A 26,576-nucleotide genomic window follows, 5' to 3' on the forward strand; every position below is an offset into this window, starting at 1 on the left:
ATAATGGGGATACAAAACCAAAAATGAAACATTCCCTGCTGTCAAAGAGCTTATCAGAACTGATTCTCAAGCTAGAAAACATGTTCATGATGTTCTACCACTGAAGTGGGAGTTTCACCCAGCTTAGGAGCAAGGAGAAAAAAAAAAACTGTTGAGAAAATATGGGGAACAAATAAACAGCATATAATTTGATGTAGCTTGAAGAATATAGACATCTCTATTTTAAAGAACTGTGTTTCAATTGTTTATTTTCTTTATGTTAGTTTGGAACTCATTTCCCTTTAGAAACAATGTGATGAAATGTTAGGTTTCTGTATTAGTCTACAAAACTACAGCTTACTTGAATTAAGAGGCTGTATGGCCAATTAGATGATAAGCTAGCCTCACAATCACAGTGTGTTCCTGACACAAATTGGCTTTTTAAAGCCAGTTTAAATAGATTCAAGTAAACCTTTTAAGTTTGTTTTTTTTTTAATCCAAGTTGCCAAACAGTTGCTGTTTATCTGCTAGTTGAGGGAACTTCCTCAATAGGAGTTAATTCTCTACACTGATGAAATCAGATTTCATCATACCCACCCTCAAGCTACAGTCTAGTTTGATAGAAGTGAACCAATATTTAAAACAATACTTCTTAGGAAGTACATTTTTAGAATTTTAAATTGCAAGGCATAAAAACACATCTTATTCCAAGACCCTCTACCAAACTCACCCTTAAACATTTACTGAACACCTACTATGTGGCAGAAACACTAGGGATAGATATTATATCAAAGTTCCTGCCGCCCATGGCTTATTAAAATCAGCAGTTCTCAAGATCCCCTTATACCTTTCAAAATATTTAGACTCTCTCTACCCAAAGAATTTTTATGTGAATTATATCTATCAATATTAATAATGTTAGAAATTAAAACATGTCATTCTGAAAAGTTTTGACCTCATGGACCCCACGAAAAGATCTGGGGGACCCTCAGTGTCCCCTGGATAACACCAATAACCACTGGCTTAGAGGGTAAGATGAGCTTCTTATATCAAAGCCCAAGCCTTTAGCAGCAGATAGTTGTTTGCTGGCAGGAGTGGTGGTGAACGATACAGCTCGAGGGTTTTGGACTTCCATGGTGGGAATGGGGGGTTTGCTTACCCAAGTGCTCAGCAGAAGCAAGAAATCCTGGATAAAGTGATCAAGACGGTCAGTGGTGGTGGTGGTAGTATTAGTAGTTTGTATTTCTATAGATCTTTAAATATTTTAAATCTTTCAACAGACCTATTAAGTATTGGCAGTACAAATATTAATCCCATTTAAAAAAAGGAGACTGAAACTTGGAGAGTTTGGTGACTTGTTGATAAGTCACAGAGTTAAGTATTGGACTCAGTGTGAATCTGGATCTTTCCTGATTTCAAACCCAGTGATTTTTTCACTCCCATTTCATGGCATTTCAATATTGGGGTTTCAGTGAAAGATTAGGGACCTTGATGAGCTATCCCCCAATGGCAGTGTTTTATGACTGAGATTCAAGTGAAGTCTTTCCTGGGGCAGTAATTAATATGTAAGGAAATATAGTAAGCAGAGATAAGTCAGGTATTGAAAATTAGTGACAGCAAGTGAAGAAATGTGGTTTAAACAGAAAAAGCTTATTTAAGAGAAATTTAATGGAAGTTTGGAGATGGAAAGAGAATAAATCACTGAGTCTGGATGACTGTTTGACAAAGATCTGAAGGATGGGCCCCAAGGGTTGAGCTTAAAGTACTGAGCCAAATGGCCTAGTCATAGAGTCATATTTAAACTATTAATAACCAGAATCATAGTTTGCACCAAACAATTCCCCTCTATCCCACCCAAGCTAATACTATTCATCAGAATTACAGTCCCTGAATTGATCACAAGAGGTCACTCTTGCCTCATCAGCCTTTTAATACATCATTACCAAAAACAAACAAACAAAAAAACCAACACAATAAAAGGTTATAGATGAGAAATGGACGTCTGGCTCTAGGCAAATAGCCTAGACATATTCTAGGAGAAAAAAATCCTAGGCCTTGGGGAGCCCTGGAAGTATGAACTGTTAAGAGAAAAAGGGACAATGCCTATGATGCCTTCAGAGTCTTTCCACATAGAAGGATTTGCCCATTTGATTTAGCTCCTGTTGGTACTGTCGATGTTCCTTCTCAAATAGCTGACTTAAGGCAGCCTGACGAACCTGGGAGAGGAAGGAACAGAATAAAGTGTGGACATGTACCTTCAGAGTACCCATTCACCACTTCTACCCCTGGCTAATTCCCTGGGTCTTGGATTTTGATTTTTTAACCTGGATATAGGGGACAGGAAGTAGTTAGGACACACTATTTCAAACATATGGACGTGTAGCACAACAGACTATTTTCTTAAAGTGGGCGAGTCTAATATGGTACAACGGGATTTAAGGGGCATTAGGGAAATAAAATAAGAGTAACTTGAAGACATTGAGTCTCAGGAGCTAGAAAAGTATTAAGGGAAACAGGTCAGAGAATCAATCAGTCAACAAACATTTATTAAGAGCCTACTAAGTGAGTCATTGTGTTAAGCACTGGAGAATCTTTGTTAGCACCTTTGGATATCAAAATACATTACACAAGTAGGATGCAATTGTTGAATACAAAGCTTTGTTATTTAGAATGAATTTCATTTTTAATGAAAAGGCTCTGGTGAAATGAGAACATGTTAAATGTAGCTAGTTGATAGCAAGCAAATTAGTTCAGGATAGAGATCATGGGTGGCCCTGGGAATCTTAGTGGACAAAGGGAATAATAGTGGGTTTGACCCACTCACAGTCAGCAGCTGCTGGTTGGCTAGTACCATCTCTTGTTCCATGATGTTTCGCATATTCAAGATGGCATATGGGTTCCTCCTCTGGGTCATTGTTTCCTGCCACAGGCACCGCATTACTGCATTTTTCCAACTGTCCCAAAGAATTTATATGAATTAAATCTTTAAGTTCAAGAGTAGGTACAGTCTACTCTCTGGAACTTCTCTTGTATTTATTATACTGCTGGGCATAGACTGAGATCACAATAGAGGTTTCCCCTTAATGACTACCCTCTCTCACATTCAGGGCATTGTGGGAGACAGAAATAAGGAGGAATGAAACAATTGGGTATAGTCTGATCTGGGGGGCAAGAATGTACAGGTATGTATTTATATTTGTTATATGAAACAAAGCTAATTCTTGCCTTTCTTTGAACCTTTGGGAGAACTGCCATATAGGGTTGGGCATGAAGAACACATTGTAGTCAATACTAGTAGGTAAATGCTGGGGTAGAGGACACAGAAAATTACCTCTCAACAGCCTTCTCAAATGCTACTATCCTCTTGTAACTCTGCAAGGAAAAGTTATGTACCTGGTCATCCCAGTTATCAAATCACTCACCCTAGCCCTCTATTCATTATTCTTGGTTTAAGAGGAACTTGGGGAATCCTTTTTCCACCCACTTAGCTCATCAGAAACAGGCCAGGTAATGACTGGTTATACATCATTCTAAATATTTCAACACTTACATAGAATACAACATCCTATTGCAGGGGTAAGGAGTAGTCTTTACAAAGCCCTTTTCTGGGTACTTCCCCATGTCCATACTGAGGCAACAGATGTGGGTAACCCTATCAAAAGTTCTTCCAATTAAGCTTTATCTCTGCCATACCTCTTCTATCTTTATAACATCATCCAGGGACTGGGGTACCTGCGGGCTTGCCACAGAGTTAGTGGGTTGGGCAGACATTCTTGACTGTTCCTCTTCTTGTTTTTGTCCCTCACTGATCTCAATTACCCTGGTTACTAGGCATGCCTCCAATTATGCCCTAGGCCTAGACCCTGATTGGTTACCTGACTTGTTGCCTGGGAGACCTGAAAGGGAATTCTAGTTCTTCAGCCTTCTAAAAGTGATCCCGTCACATTTAGTAAGAGCCACAGGCCCAAATTCAGAACTTTATATTAAGTTCCAGAAACAGCTCCGTTAAATTATAATTTCAGGAGAATCGGCTCCATCATGCCCACATAGGTGTATACACCCACACTCTCCCCTTCCCATCTATACTTAAGATAGGTAGGAGAAATCAGTAAACAGTAATAATATGATTATTTTTAAGCTGTTTTTATTAAATAACCAGTTTATAAAGTCATACCAGTGCAGTGACTTACTGGGAATATGGAATTAGTGCCTATATCACAACCGTTTTCCTTAGCCCCGTCTTGATAAGGGCAAGGCAGTGTGCACCAAACACAAAACAAATCTCAACAGGGCTTGGTTTAAATATAACACCCTACCTCCCGTCTGCTCTTTTCATTCCCCAACTTTAAATGACATGTCCATGGGCTAGCTAGGAGTTCCCATCCATATAAGTAGGATAGGGGCTTTGTGGTTTCCATTGCTAACATCGTTAAGTGTCCCTCCCCCACTCCCATTAACCTATTTAGGATAAAACTGACTTTGGGAAAGGGCAAAAAAAAAAAAAAAAACCCAAAACAAAACAAAACAAAAACAAAAAAAAAAACATGATCAAAAACAGGTTGGGGTAAGGAGGAAGTAACACAGAGAGAGGAAAAATATGTGGATTCAACTCCATAAAAATGCTATTACAGAGGGAAAGACGGCCTCATGAAACTTTAGTTCTAAGAGACCAGAATAATAAGCTAAGGAGATCTTCAGATACCCATTCCAAGAATTCTGGGTACAATGATCTTAATGCTGCCCAGTGCAACTGTCTCTCTTGTCCTAGGGAAATTCCTGGGTACTGAGACTGAAGTCTCCTACTGGAACCATGTTGGCTATGGCTATCCACAAATTCAATCAGAGAGTGCTCTCTAATGTGTTGTAGTTATCCTTAAAACTCTTCAGCTCTAGGAAGTGCTTCGCTCTTTTACTCTTCTGGCTGGAGGGCAGATAGGTGACCTGGATGGTTGTTGGAGAGGAAACTTCAGGAGACTGTGTTAGATCCTTAGCTGCTGATTGATGCTGCCGCTGGGAGTTCCCACCACGGACTTTGACACTGAAGAATCCAAGGAGAGAATACGTTATGAGCAACATAAGAGAAGAGAAAGGTCATGGGTCAGAGCTCATTTAACTCATTTAAGTATGAACCAATGGTCTGTGCCACCAAATATTTTTATCAGTTGCTAAAATTCAACCTAATTTTCAGAGCATTTTTTTCCCTAGTATACCCTTACCAGATTTTTGTTTCTTATTACAAAAAGCTTTGAACCAAACACTCCCTTCCCATTCAAATCACCAAGATCTCAAGCACTCTCCTTTTCCAGTATTCATAGCACGTTCTTTTCCCTTCCATTTATTCTATAGTCCATCCAGACTGAGTTGTTTCAACAACACAGAATTTATGACAATACAAAAAAAAACTAAACTCTGTGATCCAAGAGAATGAATTTTATAGGTTTGCTGACATCTACTAGACTTGTTGCTTGATTTCCATTAACCTTGATGTTTTATTTGTGATAACTATGTGTTCTTTTAAAGAACAAAACAATTCCTTTCAAGAGACCAAAAAAGAGAAAGGTAAGAGATATGCAATCAGTTTCTGTCCTTTAGGAAAGACCCAAATTAAATTTTAAGACAGAAGGGAACTTAATGTATTTCTCTAGTTAGCTCTATATTAACAATGCTAATTTAAAATCTGAGAGTTATTTGCCATTACCACCCAAAACATTTCATTTGAACATTTGTACAAGTCTAACATAACCAAACTAAATCTAGAGCGTATAGGGGAACAACATATTCCAAATCAATCAAGAAGAATCAACCAAACTTTGGAGTTCCCTTCTCTAAAATAACTTAACTATGCTTAACTATGATGTTTTTGCCTCTTGCCTCTAATGGGGTTGCTACTGGCAGATTAGCTACTAAGGATGGCAGTGACTTAAGTTGGAACTATGATAAGAATAAAAAAAGACAGCAATAATCATAAGGGTCTTGGGGAATAGGGAATTATACTGAACTAGATTAAACAAAGGTTTGTGCCCCAGGGTTAGGGGAATTTTTCTTTAGATTGAAAAATAGCTTTTATGCTGATGATGAGAGAGAAAGGAAGAGAGGAGCAGTTTGGAATAATACAAAAACACTGACTTTGGAAATGGGAAGAGTTGGGTTTGAATCTTAGGTCTATTACTAAGTAGCTTTGGTCAAGTCACTTCTGTCAGTCTCTTTATCTGTCAAATGAAGGAGTTAGATCAAATGATTACTAAAGTGCCTGCCTTTCAGTTCCGAGGTGTATATAAAAATACATAAAGATACAACTCTGAGTTGCTTGGCATCACAGGTATTTCATCTGCTTTATTTTTGGGTGATGGTTCCATCCTAGTGGAAGAAAGAAAAAAAGAGGAACTCGAAACCAGCCCCATTTTCATATATTTTACCCAGGACTCACGCGGCAGCCAGTTCACTTAGTGCTTCCTGATAGTGTAGATATTCAGTGTGGCCAAAGACCTGAGGAGGAAAAAGAGGATAAGGATCTTTAAAGCTCCATTTTCTACCCTTCCCACTTGAAATTAAAGAAAATCCAGCTGTGGCAGAAAGATAAATTGACTTACGCCTGTTCCATATCGAGCTGTCTCATAGCCATCTAGCAGGGTATCAATGAGAGCTTTTCTGACACCCTTGAAGGGGGTACTTGTATTTCGAAGCTCCAACAGATAGGAGCGGAAGTTCTTGCCCATCAGGGAACGAGGATGCCGGCCTTCTGAATGGAACGGGATCTCTGAAAAGTCAAGAACATGATAAAAAATATTTTTTCCATGTATTTCCTGTCAAGAGAATGCCCCTCCAATTACTTCTAAATTAGGAATTTTAGAGGCAGCAACAAAAACCAGACACGCAGGCCTCAACAACTGTTTGATAATGGTAGCAAATGGTGGATTACATAAAAGGGATGACCTATTCCTCAACATCATTTATCTATTTTATGTCCTTTAAGAGTCTACGAGCATTTTTTTTTAGGAAGTATATATGCATAAACAGCTTTGGCCCAATCTATTTCTTCCTTTACCTGCTTTTCTGACCACTTCTCAGCCTGATTAGTTATGGTAACGCAGGATTTAAGACCCAGGGAATACAAAATTCAAGTTAGGGTCCAGAACATAATAATTTGGGATAACTGTTCTTTCTTTGTTAAAACACTCCTCTCCCCTACTCCCAAATTTATCTACTTCTGAACTCTAGGACAATTCCTTCCCCTGCAAATATTTCTTTTTCTTAAGCTTTCCTTCCTTCATTTCTTTTGGACAGATTCTAGGACTGGATTAACTATCCTTACAGATGCTTTTCCTAAGAACCAACCTTACAGATGCTTTTACTTCTAAAGAAGGCAGCTAAGGTGATTGTTAAGTAGTAGATGAAGAGTCAAGAAACTCAGTTTAAAAAAAAAAAAAAGAAACTCAGTTTTTACCATTCACTAGTTAGCCTATGACCTTTATATATTCACTTCATATTTCTAACCAAGTTTCCTTATTTATAAAATAAATAAGATTAGATGTTTATTCTTTTCTAGTAATAACACTGTATGAGCCCTTAAAGTCATATAATGTATGAATTAAAAACTAAATAACAAGCTAACATTTTGTAGCTCTTTTAAGTTTTGCAAAAATCTCATCTGATTCTCACAACCACACAAAGTAGCAGATGTTACTATTATTTCCATTTTGCTAAGGAAACTAAGGCTGGAAAATATTAAGTGACTTGCTCATGATCATAATTTACTAAGTATTTGAAAATGGATTTGAACTGATTTTCCTGATTTCAGGTTACAGTGCTCTATCCACTGAATCACCTATCTGGCTTTGCCTTAATCTGAGCTGAAAGAGAAACAAGAAAATTCCTTCCTACCAATCAAAAAAACAAAACAGAAACAAAAAGTAATCACTGGCAAAATATCTCTAAAGAGAATTCATTTCCTTATTAACGCATTTCCCTAATGGAAGGAAACATTCTCTATACTCACAGGAGTTCGTAACACAGGTCTGTCCAAGTATAGAGAAACCAAATTATTCTTATCTCCATGATGTGAGCCTTAAATTTCTTAAATTATCTGGAGAAGCAGAATTCCTGAAGAGACCTCCCCATACCTGGCAGACTCTTACCAGAGGCACGAATGGCATCCAATGCTTTCATCCTGTATAGGTAATTGTAGCAATCTGTAAAGATAATTACTTGAATCAGTAATACCCCTCCAATCATCCCCACACCATAATCCTTTCATTATTAAATTTACTTTCTCAGACTTCCTAGCATCTCCCTCAGCCCCCAGAAAATAAAATTCTGCGCACTCCCCTCCCTTGACTTCCCACATTTACTCATTCCCAAGGTGGAAAACTCGCCCCATACGTTGATTTCCTGGTGTCTCCAACTGCAAAAGTCTAGCATCATCCTCTTCAAGAAGCTGGGGTTCATACTTTACATCCTGGACCTTGGAGAGTCGGATGTCAATCTCTTCCTTCAGATCCTGCTCCCATGGAGAAGAAAAAAGCTTGGAAAAAGGGATCTCCCCGGTCTGGTTTATTCTGCACCTCCCACCAACTGGAAAATGCAGTAATCTCTAGCGAAGGCCATACACAGCGGGGTCAGGAGCAGGAAGCAAGCACAGAGCCTGACTGCTGGTCTGTGGCTTCAACGCCCAGCGCCCCAAACCATCCAGAACCACTCAGCACTGGCACTGAGCAACCTGATAGCTATCCACACGCAGGGGATCCGGACTCCCCAAGCCCGGGGTCTTTCCACAGATCCAAGTTAGAGGAGGTGGATAGACCGTAAGTAGATTAAAAGACCTAGCCCAGAGATCGAGAAACTCCTACCCCACCAGGCAAACAGGGCTAGAGGAGAAACCCACCTTGGGGGCGTTGTGCCCCACGGGGACGTGAGGGCCCCTTCGAGACTTCATAGCAAACCGCATGATCTGCCTCTTCACAAAAATGAACAGCAGCACGAATACCTGGCGGGAAAGACGGGCGAGAAGCCAGCTGCCCAGGGGCTCTGGGACACCCCGTTGAGCCCCGCGGCAGCTCCGGCTCCTTGACCCCCTACTCGGGCTTCCGGAGAAGCAGGCTTGGGTCTTCCCTGGGGGGGGGGGGGGGCGGAGGGGCGGGTCGGCAAGCTGGGGGCGCCGCACGAGAGGAGCTGGGAGTGGGCGTGGATGGCCGGCCTCGGGGCTGGCCCCGGGGGCGGGGGTCGTCTCCTCACCAAGCTCCCGTAGGCCATCACCAGCACAACATTCACTCCCGACAGCCAGTTACTGCCGGACGCCATGGCCTCCCTCCAGCTTCGTTAGCTCGGGCTCCGTAGTAGCGACGGCCCTAGGTTTCTTTGGTGCTCCTTGGCCATGTCTTATGGGGGAAGCCAAAGCCGGGCCCTGTCAGAAAACATGGCGGCCGGGGGTGGGGGGAGCACGGGGGACTAGGGCTGGGGGGGGGGGGGGGACTGAGGACGGGAAGGGAAAGAGGGCGGAGGGAAGCGTGACGAGTTCCTTTTCTCCCTCGGCACGTGACACTGGCAAGGTGGAAAGAGAAAGCCCGTGAGAAGAAGGCGGGGCCTCGGAGGCTAGGAGGAAAAGGAGGTCGCGGAGCAGGTCACGTGACCGGAGGAGGCCGTCTCACGGATCTGGAGAAGGTGGCTCGTGGCAGGACGACGGGCGCGCGCCTCTTTGCGTGTCACGTGCTGAAGGAGGAAGGAAGGAGAGTGGGAGGGGAAAGGCGCGAGAACGAGCGCGAGAGGAAAAAGGGGGAGGGTGGAGAGAGAAGAGGGAGTCTATATCACGTGACAGGGGCGGCGCGGCCCGGGGTGTCAGTGTGGAGGAGACTGAGGTAAAGTTGGGAGCGCGGCGGCAGCGGCGGCGGCGGCGGCGGTAGCGGCAGCGCGGCGGGGCCGGGTATTGTCCGCGGCCCCTTTAAATCCGCGATTCCCCTTCACCCTTTCTCTCCTCCCGCCGTGGCCCCTTCTCCCAGCAGCTGCCCCCCCCCCCACCTCGCGCGGTGCGGGCTTCCCCTCCCCCCCTTCGCGCGCTGTGCCCCCCCCCCCTCCAGTCGCGCGGGCCCCAGGCTCCCCCACCTCCCCCACCCCCGCCACTCTGGGCCAGCCGCCGGGGTTTTGTTTATGGTCGGGCTTGCGGCCTACTGGGCCGCGCCGGAGCCGGGGCCTAGATTTGGGAGCGTGGCCGGGCGGGGCGCGGGGTGGCCGGGGGGGGCCATGCGGCTCGGGCCTGGGGGGTGGAGAGAGCGCGAGGGAGCGAGCGCGGTCTGGGCCGGGCCTGAGGTAGGGCTCCCCCTTCTTCCCTCTTTATAACCCTGTTCCTGAAGAGAAGGCCGCGGGGGGGGTGGGTAATTGGGGGCCGCGGCATTCTTCCTCTCCAGCCTTAGGATCTCCATGGGGCCTCTTCTCTTCCGAGCTAGGACTCAGCCAGGGTTTCAGCAAGGAGAGATCTGAGGAGTCGTGGGACGAAGTAGCCCACGCCCCTTTATTTCCTTGTGGGTTTTTTATTTTGAGTGCAAAGAATTAATCTTTTGGGGGAGAGGTGGGCGATTGGTCCTACCGGCTCCCCGTGAATCTCTCGGACTGAAATCTCCTCTCGTCGATCCCCCGCCCTGTTTTCTTCTCCACTCCTAGCCCCTTTGTCAACTGCTCTGGTTGCTCTTCTCACTTTGTCTCCTCTTCTGGATTTTTGAAGGCATTTTAATTAATACCTTTCATCTCTTAGCCCAGTGGAGTCCTGGGTCCTTTCAACAATCAAAAGCATGTGGGGGAGCTTGACCTCACTGCTTCAAGCCCCTTGGGTATATTGCACCGGAGCACCGACTGTCTTTATCACTGTGTTCTCAATTGAGTTCAAGAACTGTTCATTAGCCCGTACTATGTGCAAAGCATTTCCCATAATGGGGCACAAATTCCAAATTTATCAAGTTCTTTCACCTTGTGGAGAGTTCCAGATTGCCTTGAAAACTAATGCAGTGACCAATTTGCCTGAAACGGCCATGTCTTAGGTGCAATATTAGGGAAAGAAAAAGAGCACAGTAACGGGCATTTTCTGCCTTCGGAAATACTTGATTATTAGCCTAGTAATGCTAAGGAGGTCTCCTCTTTCCCCCTTGTATCCTGGCTTTGGGAAACGTGATGTACTTGGGCTGAGATATGTTCAGCCCAGATTGACATTCTTCATTACTATAGAATTAACATGGTTAGCATCTTAATAGTTACTTTGTTGTCTAGTTTAGCTTCCTGGTTTTAATATGAGCCAAGCTTTTCAGGGGGATTGGCTGCTTCCAAAATGGAAGAATTCTATTTCTAATTAGCTGAGTTTTGTGGACTAATAAAAAGGTTATGAAAAAATAAGTTCTATGTTTTTAAAGGTGTATTAAGCATACTTTTACAGGGAGATATTTTGCCTTGTCAGAGTGGGATTGGATGTGGGGAGAATAACATAGTCAGGTGGTCAGCTACTTATGAATTATAGTTCACATTAGAAGCTAAAAGATGTATCTGCCAGGCTCTAGCTCTAGTGTGGTCTTCTCTGAATTGTTGCACTTAGTTTAGTGCACTCATAGCACTTATTTTCTAATTGCATTTTGTATCTCCAATTAGATTGTGAGCTTGAGGGCAGGAACCATGTCTCATTCTACTTTTGTATACCCCATGGTACTGGACACATAGGTATGCAAATAAATGCTTGTTGATAGATTGATTTCAGTAAAAAAAAATATATATATATATATATTTAACCTTTCAGTGGCTGTTTTTTAAGTTGGTGGTTTTCCAAAGAAAGTTTCATAGCTCCTTTGAAAATTGCACTCTTCCTACTGACATGCTATTCTTTAAGCTTCAGCAATTAATTTGAGATTTCTTCTCTTCCCTCTCCATCAGTACATCCTTATAGTCTAAGAAAGGCAGTATATAAGATAGTTCTTTTGTTCCCTGCTAACCGTGGGTGTGTTTGCCTGCCTACTACTTGAAGGTACCTTGTCTTGTGTTCCAAGTAATCCTTTAGCTCAGTTGCTTCCTGCTAACCTTGCTCACTTGTTTTACAAGTTGTATCAATCACATTTTACTAGGCATTTGTAAGGAAGATAAGGGAATTCAGTCTGGGGTGATCAAAAGAATATCTTGAATGATATCTGGATCTGTAGTGTTTTTCCATTAAGTGTTCCCAAACAATAAGTCCAGACAATTGGGCAAATAGCTGTAGCTATGCAGTATTATTGTGTAGCTAGCATACGGTCTCCTAACTTTTCAAATTGAAATCAAATGTGTGGTGGAAGGAAGTCAACATTTAAAAATTGTAGGTTGAGATGGGAAGTGCCAACTCATTAAATTAGAAACCCGAGACAAGCCAATTTTAAAATATATCCAATATGAATACTTTTGTTGTTGTCTTGATACGACTTTATCTTCACTGCTGTTTTGCAGGCAGTGGTGGTTAGTTAAATGATATTTGTGTTTTTGTAGATGGAATGTTAAAACTTGACTGTGATGCCAGCTTAGAGAGACAGACTACTGTGTAACATATATAGCCTGTACTCCCTTAACATATTTGTTTTGTTATTGTTATTAAATTTGGTATCTAACTCTCCCTTAAAATGTTCCCTAAAGGCTTAACTACTTTTATGGAAATGGAAGAAAATGAAACTTTTAATGACATTGTAATAAACAAGGATGCATGTAACCATAGTGTCACAAATTTGTAAAAAAACAAAAAACAAAAAAAAAAAACTTGTCCCAAATAAATTGTTTTATTAGTAATTCAAAGAGAAGTATCATTCTGTGGACTATCCAAGAAAATGAAAAGAGGTGAAATATCAGATCCTCATTACCAAATTCAGCATCCTATTTGTAACCATATTGTATCAATTACAGGAACTCAGAGTTGACTAATGTAAATTTCCATTAGACAAAATTATATGGATTAGACTTTTTCCAAACTTACTAGAAAAGTGAGCGCTTTTTAAAAAGAATAAAGTAGTGGCAAAATTACCTTGCTCTCAAGAAAAGTTGTTTTTTTTTTGTTTTGTTTTGTTTTAAAACATCAGCTGAGGTTGCATTACAAGCTGAATGCATGAGTGGTATTCCAGTTGTACTGTTTCCTGTTAGAATTAATTCTATATTCAGGTTAGGGTGAACTTCCAATATGCTGTTCTGTAACTCCTATCTGTGTAGTCATGAGATGATTTTACAATGCTTCCCCTTACAAGTAAGACATTGTGTTGGGTGCTTTGGGCTTTGGCTAATTCTGCAATTCTGGGATGTTCTGCTTCAGAAGAGCTGTGGAAGATAATAATAGCAGTTGTGAGCCCTAAGAGTTGCGGATTTGTTGACCAGCAGGTTAGATGGAGGAGCAGCTGCAAAGACAAGAAACAAGGATTCCTGCTGGGGGAGTTGGAATTCCAGGCAAAGTCATTGGAATTAATGTCTTTTTTGGAAGGCTCTAGTTTTTTTTTTTTTTTTTTTTTAAGCAAAGCTTCCATATTATGTATACAGATAAAAATTTAAAGGGGGTTAGGGGTATTGGAGAGAGAGCCTGGATTTCAGAGATAAAGTCTATGTATTTCTTTAGGAGTTTTTTGAACTGATTTCCTTAGTATGTGTTTGGATTAATTATCTCCTTCATAGAAGATTTTTACTTTTACTTTTTATGATTCTCTGTAGTGTAAAGAGGTTAGTAATCCCCTTCATAGAAGATCTCTACTTTTTACTCTTTATAATTTTGTAGTGTAAAAAGCACTTGAACAGACTCTTATCTGTTTGAAGGGGTTTTGAATCTTAAGGAGGGTGTGTGTTTGTGTGTGTGTGTATTAGCAGGTTGCATTGGCTTACAGATAGCCCCACTTGTCCAGGACTAGTAGAACTGGAATGAGCTGTTAACTTTTTTGTACTTTTTATGTGGCTGCCCATCTTCAAGCAAGTAATAAAAGCCATGATCTCTTAAGATGCTTATCGGTCTAAATATGATGTTTCTTTGAAAGCAGATATTCTCTTGGTTTGCTATGCCTAGAGAAGAATGATAAGAGTTGTGGGTGGGTTTTTTTGTTTTTTTAAGGGGAGTGAGGAGAGTGTGAATATATTTTGATCATTTTTGATTTCTAATAAAATTTTTTTAATCTTTCAGCATTCTACCTTGTAAATACTGTTATTTGTATATACTGTAAATGATGACATCAGTGGGCACTAACCGAGCCCGGGGAAACTGGGAGCAGACACAGACACAGAACCAGACACAGCACAAGCAGAGGCCACAGGTAAAGAAATCTGCAGGAAAGTAGAGTATGAGCAACTTAAATGGCTGATAAAAGTTTTATATCCTGCATAGCTTCATTCTGTTTTTTTTTTTTTTTCTTTCTGTATTCTGTTTTTCAAGATTAGACCTTAGTCCTCTTATTCTCCTGATGCTTTGTTAATATTATGTGCTGTTACAAAGAGCTGCCTTTTTTTTTTTTTTTTTTTTTTTCTTTTGCCATTTAATGTTGCTGGGTGAGGCATTGAGAAAAGGGATTATGGGACTTCTGTCTTTGAGACCCCTTATGGCTAAAATTTGATAGCACTTCCTTTCCTTTTCTGGGCCTCTGATAATAGTATCTTCCTAATTTCTTATATTTTCCACTCTTTAAGCCGTACATATCCTTCCATTTTCCCACTCCTGGGTTTAATCTGTTTTTTCCCTTTGGTCAGGTTGCTTTGGGGCCTTTGGAAGATTTATCTGGTTTTTCTTTACATAAGTATTTGGCTTTTTCCCTGGGGTTCCCAAACTTTATAGGATCTTTTGAAGGTTGGTTTAGATGAGATCTATTTTCAATAGCCAGTTGGTTATTGATTAGTCTCTACTGTGAGTAAATAATTCAGCTTTTGTTATTAACATGAGTAAATGAATTATATTTCATTATTTAGTTGGGGTAGACTTTTGCCCAGAAAGAGTTCCCTTTAGTTTTCTTTTTCACCTCTATTCTCAAGATTCTTCTCAGCAAATGGAATCTGGTGCTCATTTGAGTTTATCAAGCAAATCATTTTAGTTCTTTTATATTCTTGTAATGATCATTCAGTAGGAAGGCTATTTCTATTCTCAGATTGACTCTGCTATTTCCAACCTTAGAAACAAAAAGGCAATCTTGGGAATTGGATGGGCTTTTCTAATAAAAATTACATTTGAGAATACTTTTAAAATTGTGACCAAGCTACTTAAGGGGATAGCGTTTTAGAAATGTTTGCTCCTAAGGAGCAAAACCTAAGCAGCTTCCTCTTTTTACTGAAATGACTATTAATGGCTACTTCTCCCTCTCCAAGTACTCTATTTAGTGTTTATCATGCTGCTTCAATGTTAGTATGAACAAGAGCACTAGACCTCAGAAGACTTGGAGTTGAATGCTAAGTTTTAATCCTACCTTTTTTCCCCCCCTTCGAGTTTTTGGGCAAGCCAGTTAACATTTCTGAGCCACAATTTGTTTTATCTATAAAATTGGGGTAATGATACCTGCCCCTACTACCTCATGGTTGTTATGAGAATCAAATGAAACAACATGTTAAATTAATATGTGAAAATCCCCTGTGAACAATAAAACACTGTCACAAGTAATTTGGTGTTAGTCCTTGGTGCCCTATTTGTAAGGAAAAAAAGAACTTGAAAAAGAGATTGGAAATTATTTAACACAGGTACTGTCCTCGCTGATTCTCATTGTACTCCCCTGACCATACTTTACTGATTTTTACTTCAATTCATAGGCTACTGCAGAACAGATTAGACTTGCACAGATGATTTCGGACCACAATGATGCTGACTTTGAGGAGAAGGTAAAGCAAGTGAGTATGCCAATTTATTGTGTGTGTGGTGTTTTTTAGGGGAGGGTGATGGTCAAGAGTATTGATATCAAGTAATTATACATGCAACTTCCTTTATTCAAGATGCTGATTCTTCCAGGAACATTGGAAGGATTATGTTTATAGCCTGAAATGTGACTGACCTATGGCAAGAAACAATTTTTTTCCCTTGTTTGAATTACTCCTTTGGGCAATTTCATTGTTCTGAGATATCTGACCTTTAACTTTTAATTATTTCTGGAATAAGTGCTGATGGATCTGCCATATGGAACTATAGTAACATCTCTTATATTTTTGCATGTATAGAAATATATAATACATTTAAATGGGACATTAGATGGCACATTGGATTGAACACCAGACTTGGAATCAGGAAGACCTCAATTCAAATATAGTTGCGCTCTTTTTGTTTGTTTGTTTATTTATTTATTTATAGTTGCATTCTTAACTAGCTTTGTGACTTTGGACAGATCACTTAACCTTTCTTTGTCTTAGTTTATCCATCTATGAAATGGAATTAGTAACCACTTATCAGAATTGTGAGGATAGGATGAGATAATTTTTGTGAAGTGCTTTGCAACCTTAAAGTGCCACACAAATACTAATGAAGATGAAGGTGCCCTAAAGCACTAGATTTGGTGGACTTGGATATACTGAGTTTTTCAGTAATAAATGCATGTTGAAGATTTGTTCTCTCTTTGTCACTGAGTTGGTTTTGAAATACAGTAGATAAAATCCTATTTATAATCCTAAACATATAGCACAAAATGGGATTGACGATATTTTGCTTTTGGATTTAGAACCTCAAAATTTCACATAGTTTGCTTTTCAAGGTCTTATTTTCTTTTTGTTCCATCTCTCATCTACTTTCATTCCTTCTCTTCTCCTGCCCTGCAATTTTATTTTTGTGAAAGATGCAGATTGACTCTTGATGATTATATATCTTTTTCTTTGCAGCTGATCGATATCACAGGCAAAAACCAGGATGAATGTGTGATTGCTTTGCATGACTGCAATGGAGATGTCAATAGAGCTATCAATGTGCTGCTGGAGGGGAACCCAGATACGGTAGGGGTGCTTATCACTTTTACTTATGGGATACAATTTTAAAATAATCCCTGTATAATGCTAAATGGGATTGATTATTTTCAAGAAAGCATAACCCTTATAGGTAGTAGGGAATTTTCTTGGGAGTTTATAGCAGATTACAGCATTATTAAAAGGTTGCAAAAAAAAAATTAATAGTTCTCTGTGTGTTTGTGTATGTTTGTGTGGGGTGTCCTTTCTTTTAACCAGTTAGCCTTCCTTTGAGGAGATAACACTGGGAGGTAAACAGATAAAATGTGTCTCTTCTGTTTGGCTCAGTATAAATTGTAATTCATTCTAGGCAAGTGACTATTTTCAAGGCTATATTTGAATTGTAAGAGGCAGCATTTGATACTCTTCCCTATAATGAGAGTGGATTGGTCATTTTCATTGCTGAAGAATTAAAGTCACAATCTATGCCTCATTTTTTACTCAGTACATTCTCATCAACATACTGAAGATCATACAGTGCTATTTCATCTCTTGAATCTATTTCTAATGAAGAAACAGGGACAGTAAGTTTTGTAGATTTTCTGACCTTATCTTGGTAATGAGGGAAGGAGGGATATATAGCATGGAAGAGAAATTCTCTTAATTTTTCTTGAGCAAAAGACTTAAAAGAACAAAAATATTTAGTGAGGAATTTTCCCCCCTCTCCCTGGCTTTTTTTTTTTTTTTTCTACTCAAAGAGTTTGTGAACAATGATTAATTTTGAAGAAGTTCAGATTTCAAGGCTGTGAGTTCAAGGATTGAGATTCTTATGAAGGTGAGAGTCATTGGCTTAAGGTATTGTGATATGCTTTTTAACCCAAGCTATCTTTTCCACACGTCTCTGGAGAATTATGCCATAGATTCATCCATCCTTCATGAACTAGTGGGAAACAAAATCATTTTGCATTGATTTTGAATTAAGTTGGATAATTGAGATACAAACAGATCAACTGTGATATTGAGAAAATTGTAGCAACCCTTTATTTTATAGGACTTAACTGTAGATGTCAGCAGCCATGATAGTGCCATCAAGTAAAGAAGGGAGGTGGTATTTCCTTTATAGTCTTCTCTCCTCCTCTTCCCCATACTCTCCTACCAGAAAATTTAGCAGAAAATCCAGTGATCAATGTCTACTACTTGTTTTGTTTTACTTGAATTGGATTTTCTGTGTTTTAAAGGTGGTTGTAATAATGAGGCTATTTAACAGTAGGCAGTTATTGATGCCTTGAAGCTATCCTGAATATAAAATGATTTTGCTTGTTTAATGTGCTGTCCTAAAAGCTAACTTGGACTGGAAAATGAAATGACACTTTGGAATTGTGGAGGGAACATTTTTCTTGAAAGGACATTTTTTATTTTAATGATCTTATTTGATAATTGTTGAGATCATGGGGCCATTATTTTTTAGTTAAGTGGAATGAATGGGGGGCTGTCTCCTCACCATCTTGGTATATGAAATGGAATCTTCGCCTGCCCAGCTATTTTAAAATGTTCATTTGTGATTGATTTTTGAGTATATAGTACTATGTGAACTAGAATATGTTGCATTTGAGACTTTTAATATCTCTAAGAAGTTTGCTTTCTCTGGTGTATGCTTACAGTCATTTAACTGATTTTTTTAGCTTAAGTCTTTTCTTCAAATCTAAATTTCATTCTGAAAAGTTCTTTGACTATAGCCTTAGCTGAGAAAAAAGAAAAGTGAATAAACTGTTTATATTTTTGGCCCTAAGAATTCCATAGCTGGGCATTTGCTAAAAAAAAAAAAAAAAAGATAGAACAAAGATTTTATCTATCCCAAAATATTCAGGTTTTTGGTTTGGGTTTTTTTTTATATATATATATATATATATATATATGAAGAACTGGAAACAGAAGGGACCCATTGATTGGGAAAGTTATCAAGTAAATTGCAGAAAATGAATATAACAAAAAGTTATCATACAGAAAGGAATGACAGTTAAGAAGAATTGAGAGAAACTTGGGAAGATTTGTGTAAATAAACAGAAGCAGAGAAATATATACAATTCTTAAAACTGTTGAACTCTAGAGTTGATTTAAGTAATTAAAAAACTAATAGTGGGCCTTTAAAACAATAATGAAATATATTTCCCTCCAGTGTTAAATGTTATCACACATAGTCTCAGTATCAGTAGTTTTTGCTTCAGTTTTTCTTTGTTATAAGAAAAGATTCATGGAACCAGTGGAAAGGGTACTATTTCTAGAAATGACTGATATGAGAACAAAAGTCATCTATAAAACTTATTTTAAAAATTTAAAGTATATAAGGTAAAAAACAAAACATACCACATTTTTTTGGTGTACTTTTTGTTTTAGTTGACTAGAGTAAGTTATGTGATCTTTCGGGATAGCTGAGGGACACTGGCTCAAAGATAATTGATGCTCAATTCAGAACAAACATGAGAGAAAAGGACAAGTAAGGTCTTTTGGCCAGCCACCTTAAGCATCTTAGATATACAGATCTTGGATTGATCTTGGAAATGGTTTTAGCTAATCAGTAACTATAGATGCTTCCCCTATAGGAAGAACTTTATTAACTATATTTTATTTATTTATAACTACATAACTTCATATTTTTTCTGATTTTGTTCATGAGTTTCATCTGAACAGGAAGGAAGATAATATATATAGGGATATACCTAGAACTTGCAATTGAGAAAAAAGAGTGGGAAAATGTCTGGCTATTTCATAAGCTGTCTTATGAACAGTCTATTTTGCAGGTTAGTAACTTCTTTCCTCCCATCTCTTTTTTTTAAAGCATTCCTGGGAAATGGTTGGGAAAAAGAAGGGAGTCTCGGGACAGAAGGATGGTGGACAGATGGAATCCAATGAGGAAGGCAAAGAGAATCGAGACCGAGACAGGGATTATAGCAGGCGACGTGGTGGACCACCACGACGGGGAAGAGGCGCCAGTCGTGGACGAGAGTGTATGCATTATGGATTTATCAAAACTTACTGAGTTATCAAGGCAGCATGGTATAGTGGATAGAGTGCTGGACTTGGAGTCAGGAAAACCTGAGTTCAGTACTTATATCTTATATAGCCATGGAACAGTGAACAAGTCATGTAAACTCTTTAAACCTTGGTTTCTCCATCCAAAAATTGAAAGAATACCTACCTATAGAACCTATTGTGATTTCTTTAGATTGTGAGGATCAAACAAGTTAATGTATGTAAAGTACTTTTCAAATTTTAATAATTAATGTCAATTACTAAAATATTTGGTCTTTAGGAACATAGCAGTGTCCTTCCAGGGGGGAGGAATTGAGTCTTAAACCACTCTTTCTCTTGGTCACTTTTTTTTCATGAAGATCTATTCCCCTTGCATAAATTCATATATGTAGCTACCAAATTTTCTTGTACCCATCCCATAATCATTTGTAGTAATGAATTAACCCACAGCTTTTCTGTCAGTGAGATTGGGAACTTCTTTGTTTATATATAGCCAGTGTAAATGTGTAAACTTTCCCCCAGATATCCTGGAAATTAAGATTATTTTTATAGCCTAATTGATCATCTCTTACACTGAATATGTCCTGTTGACCTTGATGTAATTATTTGTTTATGCATCTTTATATTTTAGTTCGGGGTCAAGAAAATGGACTGGATGGTGCTAAGGCTGGAGGTCCATCTGGAAGAGGCACAGAAAGAGGCCGAAGGGGCCGTGGACGAGGCAGAGGTGAGCATCTTGATAGATTGGGGAAAAGAAGTTTATTTTGCAGTGTTTTATTTTGCTTTGCTTTGCTTTTTCAGAGAAGTTTCTCTTAATTCTTTTTAAAAAAAGACATAAGATCTGATCTCCTTACCATCATATTTGAAGTTCTTTGCAAGAATTTGAGGATTGTTGGGTGGGGAATACATTCAAAACAGTTTTTTATAGTGGGCATTAATGCTCTTAAATGAGTATCCAATAGATAAGGCAGAAAAGAAGGGATTCTTTTAAGTATTTTATTTTTCCAATTATACATAGTTCTCAGCATTCATATTTTTAATTTTCTTGAATTGTCACTTTTTATTTTTAAACCATCATTTCTTGTTTTCTGTTAATTTTTCTAGATCTAAATAGTTTTTCTTAATCTCCCATACATTTTTAAAAATTATTATTATGGCTTTTTATTTACAAAACATATGTATGGGTAGTTTTATCAACATTGACCCTTGCAAAACCTTCTGTTCCAACCTTTCCCCTCCTTCCACCCCTTCCCCTAGATGGCAGGTAGTCCAATACATCAACATTCATTTTTGTAAAACTCTGTGTTCTAAAATTTTCTCCCTCTCCTTTTCCCAAGACAGCAAACAATTTCTTATAGATTAAATATATGCAATCCTTTTAAACACATTTCCATATTTCTTATGTTGTGCCAGAAAAATCAGACCAAACGGGAAAAATTCATGAGAAAAAAACAAACCAAAAGATAAAATTGCTATATTTTGATACAAATTCAGTCTCTATAGTTCTCTCTCTGAATGGGATGGCATTTTCCAAGTCTACTGAAATTGCCTTGAATCACTGCATTGTTGAGAAAAGCCAAAACTACCATAGTTGATCATCCTGTTTCTTCTTGTACTGTGTACAATGTTCTTTTAGTTCTACTCACTTCATTTAGTATCAGTTCATGTAAATCTTTCCAGGGTTTTCTGAAATCAGCCTCTCAAAATTTCATATAGAACAAAAACATTCCATTACCTTTCTGATGGCATTCACTTTTGCAATTTTGCAATTTCTTGCCACTACCAAAAGAGCTGTTACAAACACTTTTGCACATATGAATCCATTTCCCTTTTTTAAAATTATCTCTGGAATACAGATTCAGTAGTGAGATTGCGAGATCAAAAGTTATGCAGAGTTTTACAGCCCTTTGACCATAGTTCCAGATTGCTCTCCAGAATAGTTGGATCATTTCATATGTCTATCAACAGTATATTAGTGTTCCAGTTTTCCCCTGTTTCCTTCAACATTTATCATTCTCTTTTCTCGTCATTTTAGTTAATCTGAGGGGTATGAAGTGGTATGTCAGAGTTGCTTAATTTGTATTTTCTTTAATCAATAGTGATTTAGAATATTTTTTCATATGACTCCAAATGACTTTAATTTCTTCATCTGAAAATTGTCTGTTCATATTTTTTGGCCATTTATCAATTGAGGAATAACTTGCGTTACAAATTTCAAGTTATTCTATATGTTTTAGAAATGAACACTATCAGAAACGCTGGCTGTAAAAATTGTTTCCCAGTTTCCTGCTTCCTTTCTAATCCTGGCTGTATTAGCTTTGTGCAAAACTTTTAAAATTTAATATAATCAAAATTATCCATTTTGCATTTCATAATGTTTTCTAGTTTTTCTTTGACCATAAATTCCTCATTTCTCCACAGATCTGACAAGTAGACTATCCTTTCCTCTACTAATTTGCATGTTATCATCTTTTATGTTTAAATCATGACCCAATTTTGACCTATCTTTAAAGAATGTTAGTTGTTGCTCAATGCCTACTTCTTTCTGCCATATAATTTTCTAATTTTCCCAGCAGTTTTTGTTAAATAGTGAGTTCTTATGCCAGAAGCCTGAGTTTTTGAAGGTTTATCAAATATTAGATTACCATAGTTGTTGACAATTGTCTTGTGTACCTAACCTATTCCACTGATAAATTACTCTTGTACCAAATAGTTTTGATGACTGCTGCTTTATAGCATACTTTCAGGCCTGGTATAGGTAGGTGGCTAAGCCAATTTCTTTTGCATTTTTTTTTTTTTTTCATTAATTCCCTTGATGTTTTTTTTTTTTTTTCCCTTTTTTTCCAGAAGAATTTTGTTATTTTTTCTGTCTTTATAAAGTAACTTTTTGGGGGGCATTTTGATTGGTATGGCATTGAATAAGTAGGTCTAGGAGAATTTTTAATCATGTTAGCTCAGCCTAACCATAAACAATCAATATTTTTCAGTTTAGAGCTAACTTTATTTGTGTAAAAAATGTTTTGTAATTGCATTCATATAGTTCCTGGCTTTGTGATGTAGGTAGATTGCCAAAAATTTTATATGATCTATACTTATTTTAAACAGATTTCTCTTGTTATCTCTTGATGCTAGGCTTTCTTGATAACATAGAAATGCTAATGATTTATATGGGTTTATTTTATATTCTGCAACTTTGCTAAAGTTGTTAATTGTTTCTAGTAGTTTTTTGAGTCCCTATATTACCTGCAAAGAGTAATAATTTTGCTTCTTCATTACCTATGATAATACCTTCAATTTCGCTCTTATTGCTAAAGCTAACATTTCTAGTACAATGTTATATAATAGTGGTGTTAATGGGCAACCTTGTTTCACTCTTGATCTTATTAGGAATGTTTCTAGCTTATCCCTGTTACATATCCCTGCTTGCTGAAGGTTACCTCAAACTAATTGAGGTACTTATTATTTTAAGGCAAACTGGAAAATTCCATTTATTTTTATGCTCTTGAGTGTTTATATTAGAAATGGGTGTTGTATTTTGTCAAAGGCTTTTTCTGCATTTATTAAGATAATTATATGATTTCAAGATGAGGTCTTTATAATTTGTAATGCCCGAGCCATGTTAACGGTCCTCTTCATGAAACTGTAGAGAGTACGTTTTATTAGATTATCCACTTAACATCTGTTATTTCAAGGCTGCCTCAATAGTTTATATGGTGTGAGTATATGTTTTAAAACTCCCCCCCCCCCCCCATTTTATTTTTAGGTGGCTCTGGGAGGAGGGGAGGACGGTTTTCTGCCCAAGGCATGGGGTAAGTTTCATTAATTAGAAATTAAAAAATAAGTTATCCTTTATTTTCTATCCTTTTACCATAATGTTACCATAATGATGAGGATATTGTAATGTCTTAAAACAAACATTCATTGTCCCATTCTAGATTAGGTTAATAATTGAAGAAATCCCAAAATAATATCAAAAGAAATTCCTTCCTAGTTATGCTTCAGTTTCCACAAAGAGCATTCCTGAGATAAATAAGAGGAAGGACATGAAACCTGCTTTTTTGCTATAAAAAGTAGTTGCTGCTTAGATTGTCTCCTGTTATCTCTTGGCAACTTCAGTTGAATGCAGATGTTTGTTACTTTCTTGAAATACCATAAAAGTTTTGTGATGGATAGTACCATGTTAGTTTAAATAGGCAGTAAGTGTGAAGTTGAGGCTGAATTACAAAATATTGTAGGCCACTAAGGAAACAACAGACAGAAGTGGGTTTTGTAAAGTGGAGCCATTCTGCTCTGGAATTGGAATCAGTAGAGTTCAGGAGTCTGTGTCTTCATTATAGTGCTCTTTGGTGAATGTTCTTAGAGATTTGAGAATCTTTTCACTCTTGACTCCTCTTTTTTAGAACCTTTAACCCAGCTGATTATGCAGAACCAACCAACACCGATGAAAACTATGGCAATAGTAGTGGCAATACGTGGAACAATACTGGCAGTTTTGAGCCAGATGATGGGACGAGTGAGTTATCCTTCTTTATGTTGTTATCCTCTGGGAATCTTGGGCACTAATCTTTTTGAGTTACAGAGAAATGTAGAAAAAATATTTGGGATAAGTGATAGGATTGGTTCTAGAATTTATTATTTGGATTTCTAAAATGCATTTGAGTGTTCATTGGACAACTCTGTTTTTTGAGAAGAGTGAATGGCATATTTAAATTGCTGTCTACTGAAGAGTAGAGTATCCTAATCTAAAGCTTTACTGCCGGTTTGCTTTGTAGCACCAAGACAAAAAACCCTTCACTCCTTTTTCTATAAGGGATTCTGAGCAACATGCAGACAAAGAAGAGATTTTCAGCACTCAGTCTTCTCTTTTGAGTGATAAAGCGTTAAGGGCCTTTACCCAGGGTTACATGTATGTTTTCCTGAACCAGTTTTGGTACCTGTCTGCAGAATGGATATGTATGTAAAAGTAGATGCTAAGTTTGGGTGACATTAACAAGATATGTTTTTTTGTTGTTGTTGTTTTTTTGTTTTTTGGTGGTGGTGGTGGTTGTTATTGTTTTTTAATTTTGGTTTTAAGTGGTGGGGAAGAGAGGTATGTGAGTGGGTGTTTTAAATATAATCTGGGCTCCTTGTTCTGAGTTCCTTTTATTTTTGAAGCTATCCTTTGCCTGGATGAGTAGTGTTCCAATATGAAAACCTGCTGTTATCATTTTTCTACTGATGGGGAATGTTTGGATTCTAGCACCTTGAAAGACCATATCATTACTATTCCCTTCAAATCTAAGTGGGGTTAATCTCTGGGATTTTGGAAGCTTCTTGGCCTGAACCAAAGTTCTCATCCAAAAGATATTCCTTTAATTTTTCCCTTTAAGCTTTTCCCATATACTCAGCTGCTATTTCATATGAGTCTACTTAGCCCCAATGAATGGAGGCTGAAGTTGATGTTGGCCAGATAGATCCCTAGAATTAATTCCCTTTATGCCTGATCGTTCTGCCATGAAATGTCCTGTTCCTATTTTAACTTTCCATGCTGTGAAATAGCCAAATCTTCATTCTTCTGGGGTCCTTTGAGAGGTAGAGGTGCCTGGTTTGGGTCTTTTTAATATGAATATTGAAAATAATGTTTTTGAGCACTAATTTGATATTTAGCCCATTGGTGTTTTCTGTCTTAATTGACAGAGCAAAGGGTAAACTTATAAAGAAATTTTCTTTCGGTTAAAAAGAGGAATCAAATGCAGGATCTCAGCCTTAAGTTGTAAACAGTAAATATATCTTCAACAAGAAACTGACTGGCAGAGGACAATTTTTCTATTTGCTAAAGTGGGAAAGTGGGGGGTTGACTCGGGAGACTAGATTTGAAGATCCTATGATATGTGGTTGAATGAAATTGCATGTGATGTTACCATCCATCATTCTGTTAGTGTTAAAGCTCCAGGTATAGATTCATGCATTTTCCATCACTGTTAATTCATGATATGAACCCTCATGCATGATACATTTTTGTGTTTCCATTTAAAAGCAACTTCCAGCATCCTTTCTCAATTTAGAATTAGGGGGAAAAATATCTACCCCCAAATATCCACAGGTACAGTGGGAGTTGTGTAGTGGGGGCAAACGTTCTCATTCATAAGCAAAATTTCACTGTTTGTTTTTTCTTTTCTTTTCTTTTTTGTTTCAGGACTTGATTTCATGGGGGTTGAGGGGTCAAATTATCCCCGAAAATTTGAGACTGCTCCTGGTATGATACATCCAGGCGCCTAACTGCCCCGGATATTATTTTTATAGCTTTTTATAAACTGAAATATCTGTGGATATGTCACTTATTTCTTGTTGTTTCTGTCTTTCTCAGATTTTTTTCATTTAGTGAATATTTGATGTTTGCTTTCTGTGTTTTCTGTTGATGGGAAGGAAACCATAATTCTTTGTCAATGTTTCAACTCCCACTGTTCCTTAGTTCTCTCCACACAGTTCTATTCTAAAACCACCTGCTTCCATGACCTTGCGATTCATATGTAACAGTATCAGTCTTGAATTCTTCCCTGCCCACCAAAATCACCAGAAGATTTTCTGCCAGCTAGTCTCCTTATGGTTTGTCCCAGGTTAGAGTAGAAATTTGTGGGAGAAGAAAGAGGAGGAAGGAAAGAGGAAGTTGTGTTTCCAGAAGGAGATTAGGATATAGTTTTCTGCTTTGGTAGGTTAAAGTTGGACCTCTG

General features: G+C 38.2%; 3 protein-coding genes across 22 annotated transcripts in view; 1 reads left to right on the top strand and 2 right to left on the bottom strand.

The window, feature by feature from the left end:
* Window positions 1–1,885: 1,885 nt before the first annotated feature.
* C4H1orf189 (chromosome 4 C1orf189 homolog) lies at window positions 1,886–3,829 on the bottom strand. 3 transcript variants are annotated; one of them, XM_003768028.4, is made up of 4 exons: window positions 3,673–3,829; window positions 3,311–3,351; window positions 2,804–2,933; window positions 1,886–2,195 (listed from the first exon to the last, which is right to left on the bottom strand). In XM_003768028.4, the coding sequence occupies exons 1-4, from the start codon at window positions 3,748–3,750 to the stop codon at window positions 2,094–2,096; spliced, it is 351 nt and encodes a 116-aa protein (XP_003768076.1). In that variant the 5' UTR covers window positions 3,751–3,829; the 3' UTR covers window positions 1,886–2,093. The 3 variants fall into 3 exon arrangements, with proteins under 3 accessions (XP_003768076.1, XP_012403609.1, XP_023357990.1); XM_012548155.3 differs by having other exon boundaries at window positions 3,712–3,794; XM_023502222.2 differs by lacking the exon at window positions 3,311–3,351 and having other exon boundaries at window positions 3,530–3,743.
* On the bottom strand, window positions 2,899–9,574 carry C4H1orf43 (chromosome 4 C1orf43 homolog). Of its 2 annotated transcripts, XM_031966657.1 has the most exons (9): window positions 9,211–9,574; window positions 8,861–8,962; window positions 8,359–8,476; window positions 8,115–8,168; window positions 6,570–6,736; window positions 6,407–6,465; window positions 3,530–5,017; window positions 3,311–3,351; window positions 2,899–2,933 (listed from the first exon to the last, which is right to left on the bottom strand). In XM_031966657.1, the coding sequence occupies exons 1-7, from the start codon at window positions 9,274–9,276 to the stop codon at window positions 4,819–4,821; spliced, it is 765 nt and encodes a 254-aa protein (XP_031822517.1). In that variant the 5' UTR covers window positions 9,277–9,574; the 3' UTR covers window positions 2,899–2,933; window positions 3,311–3,351; window positions 3,530–4,818. The 2 variants fall into 2 exon arrangements, with proteins under 2 accessions (XP_031822517.1, XP_031822518.1); XM_031966658.1 differs by lacking the exons at window positions 2,899–2,933; window positions 3,311–3,351 and having other exon boundaries at window positions 4,912–5,017; window positions 6,396–6,465.
* Window positions 9,575–9,619: 45 nt separating this feature from the next.
* UBAP2L (ubiquitin associated protein 2 like) overlaps window positions 9,620–26,576 on the top strand; it is a 46,952-nt gene continuing 29,995 nt past the window's right edge. For 9 of the 17 annotated variants that reach the window (XM_031966650.1, XM_031966652.1, XM_031966651.1 and 6 more), the window contains exons 1-8: window positions 9,620–9,830; window positions 14,120–14,249; window positions 15,724–15,801; window positions 16,777–16,887; window positions 19,673–19,841; window positions 20,498–20,593; window positions 23,630–23,675; window positions 24,267–24,379. In XM_031966650.1, coding sequence (XP_031822510.1) covers window positions 14,160–14,249; window positions 15,724–15,801; window positions 16,777–16,887; window positions 19,673–19,841; window positions 20,498–20,593; window positions 23,630–23,675; window positions 24,267–24,379 — 703 coding nt within the window. In that variant the 5' untranslated portion in view covers window positions 9,620–9,830; window positions 14,120–14,159. Of the gene's footprint in view, window positions 9,831–10,055; window positions 10,279–14,119; window positions 14,250–15,723; window positions 15,802–16,776; window positions 16,888–19,672; window positions 19,842–20,497; window positions 20,594–23,629; window positions 23,676–24,266; window positions 24,380–26,041; window positions 26,102–26,576 lie in introns of those variants that run through there. The other 8 variants (XM_031966643.1, XM_031966646.1, XM_031966638.1 and 5 more) reach the window with 2 other exon arrangements.

The sequence above is a fragment of the Sarcophilus harrisii genome, chromosome 4 (assembly GCF_902635505.1).
Source record: "Sarcophilus harrisii chromosome 4, mSarHar1.11, whole genome shotgun sequence".
NCBI lineage: Eukaryota > Metazoa > Chordata > Mammalia > Dasyuromorphia > Dasyuridae > Sarcophilus > Sarcophilus harrisii.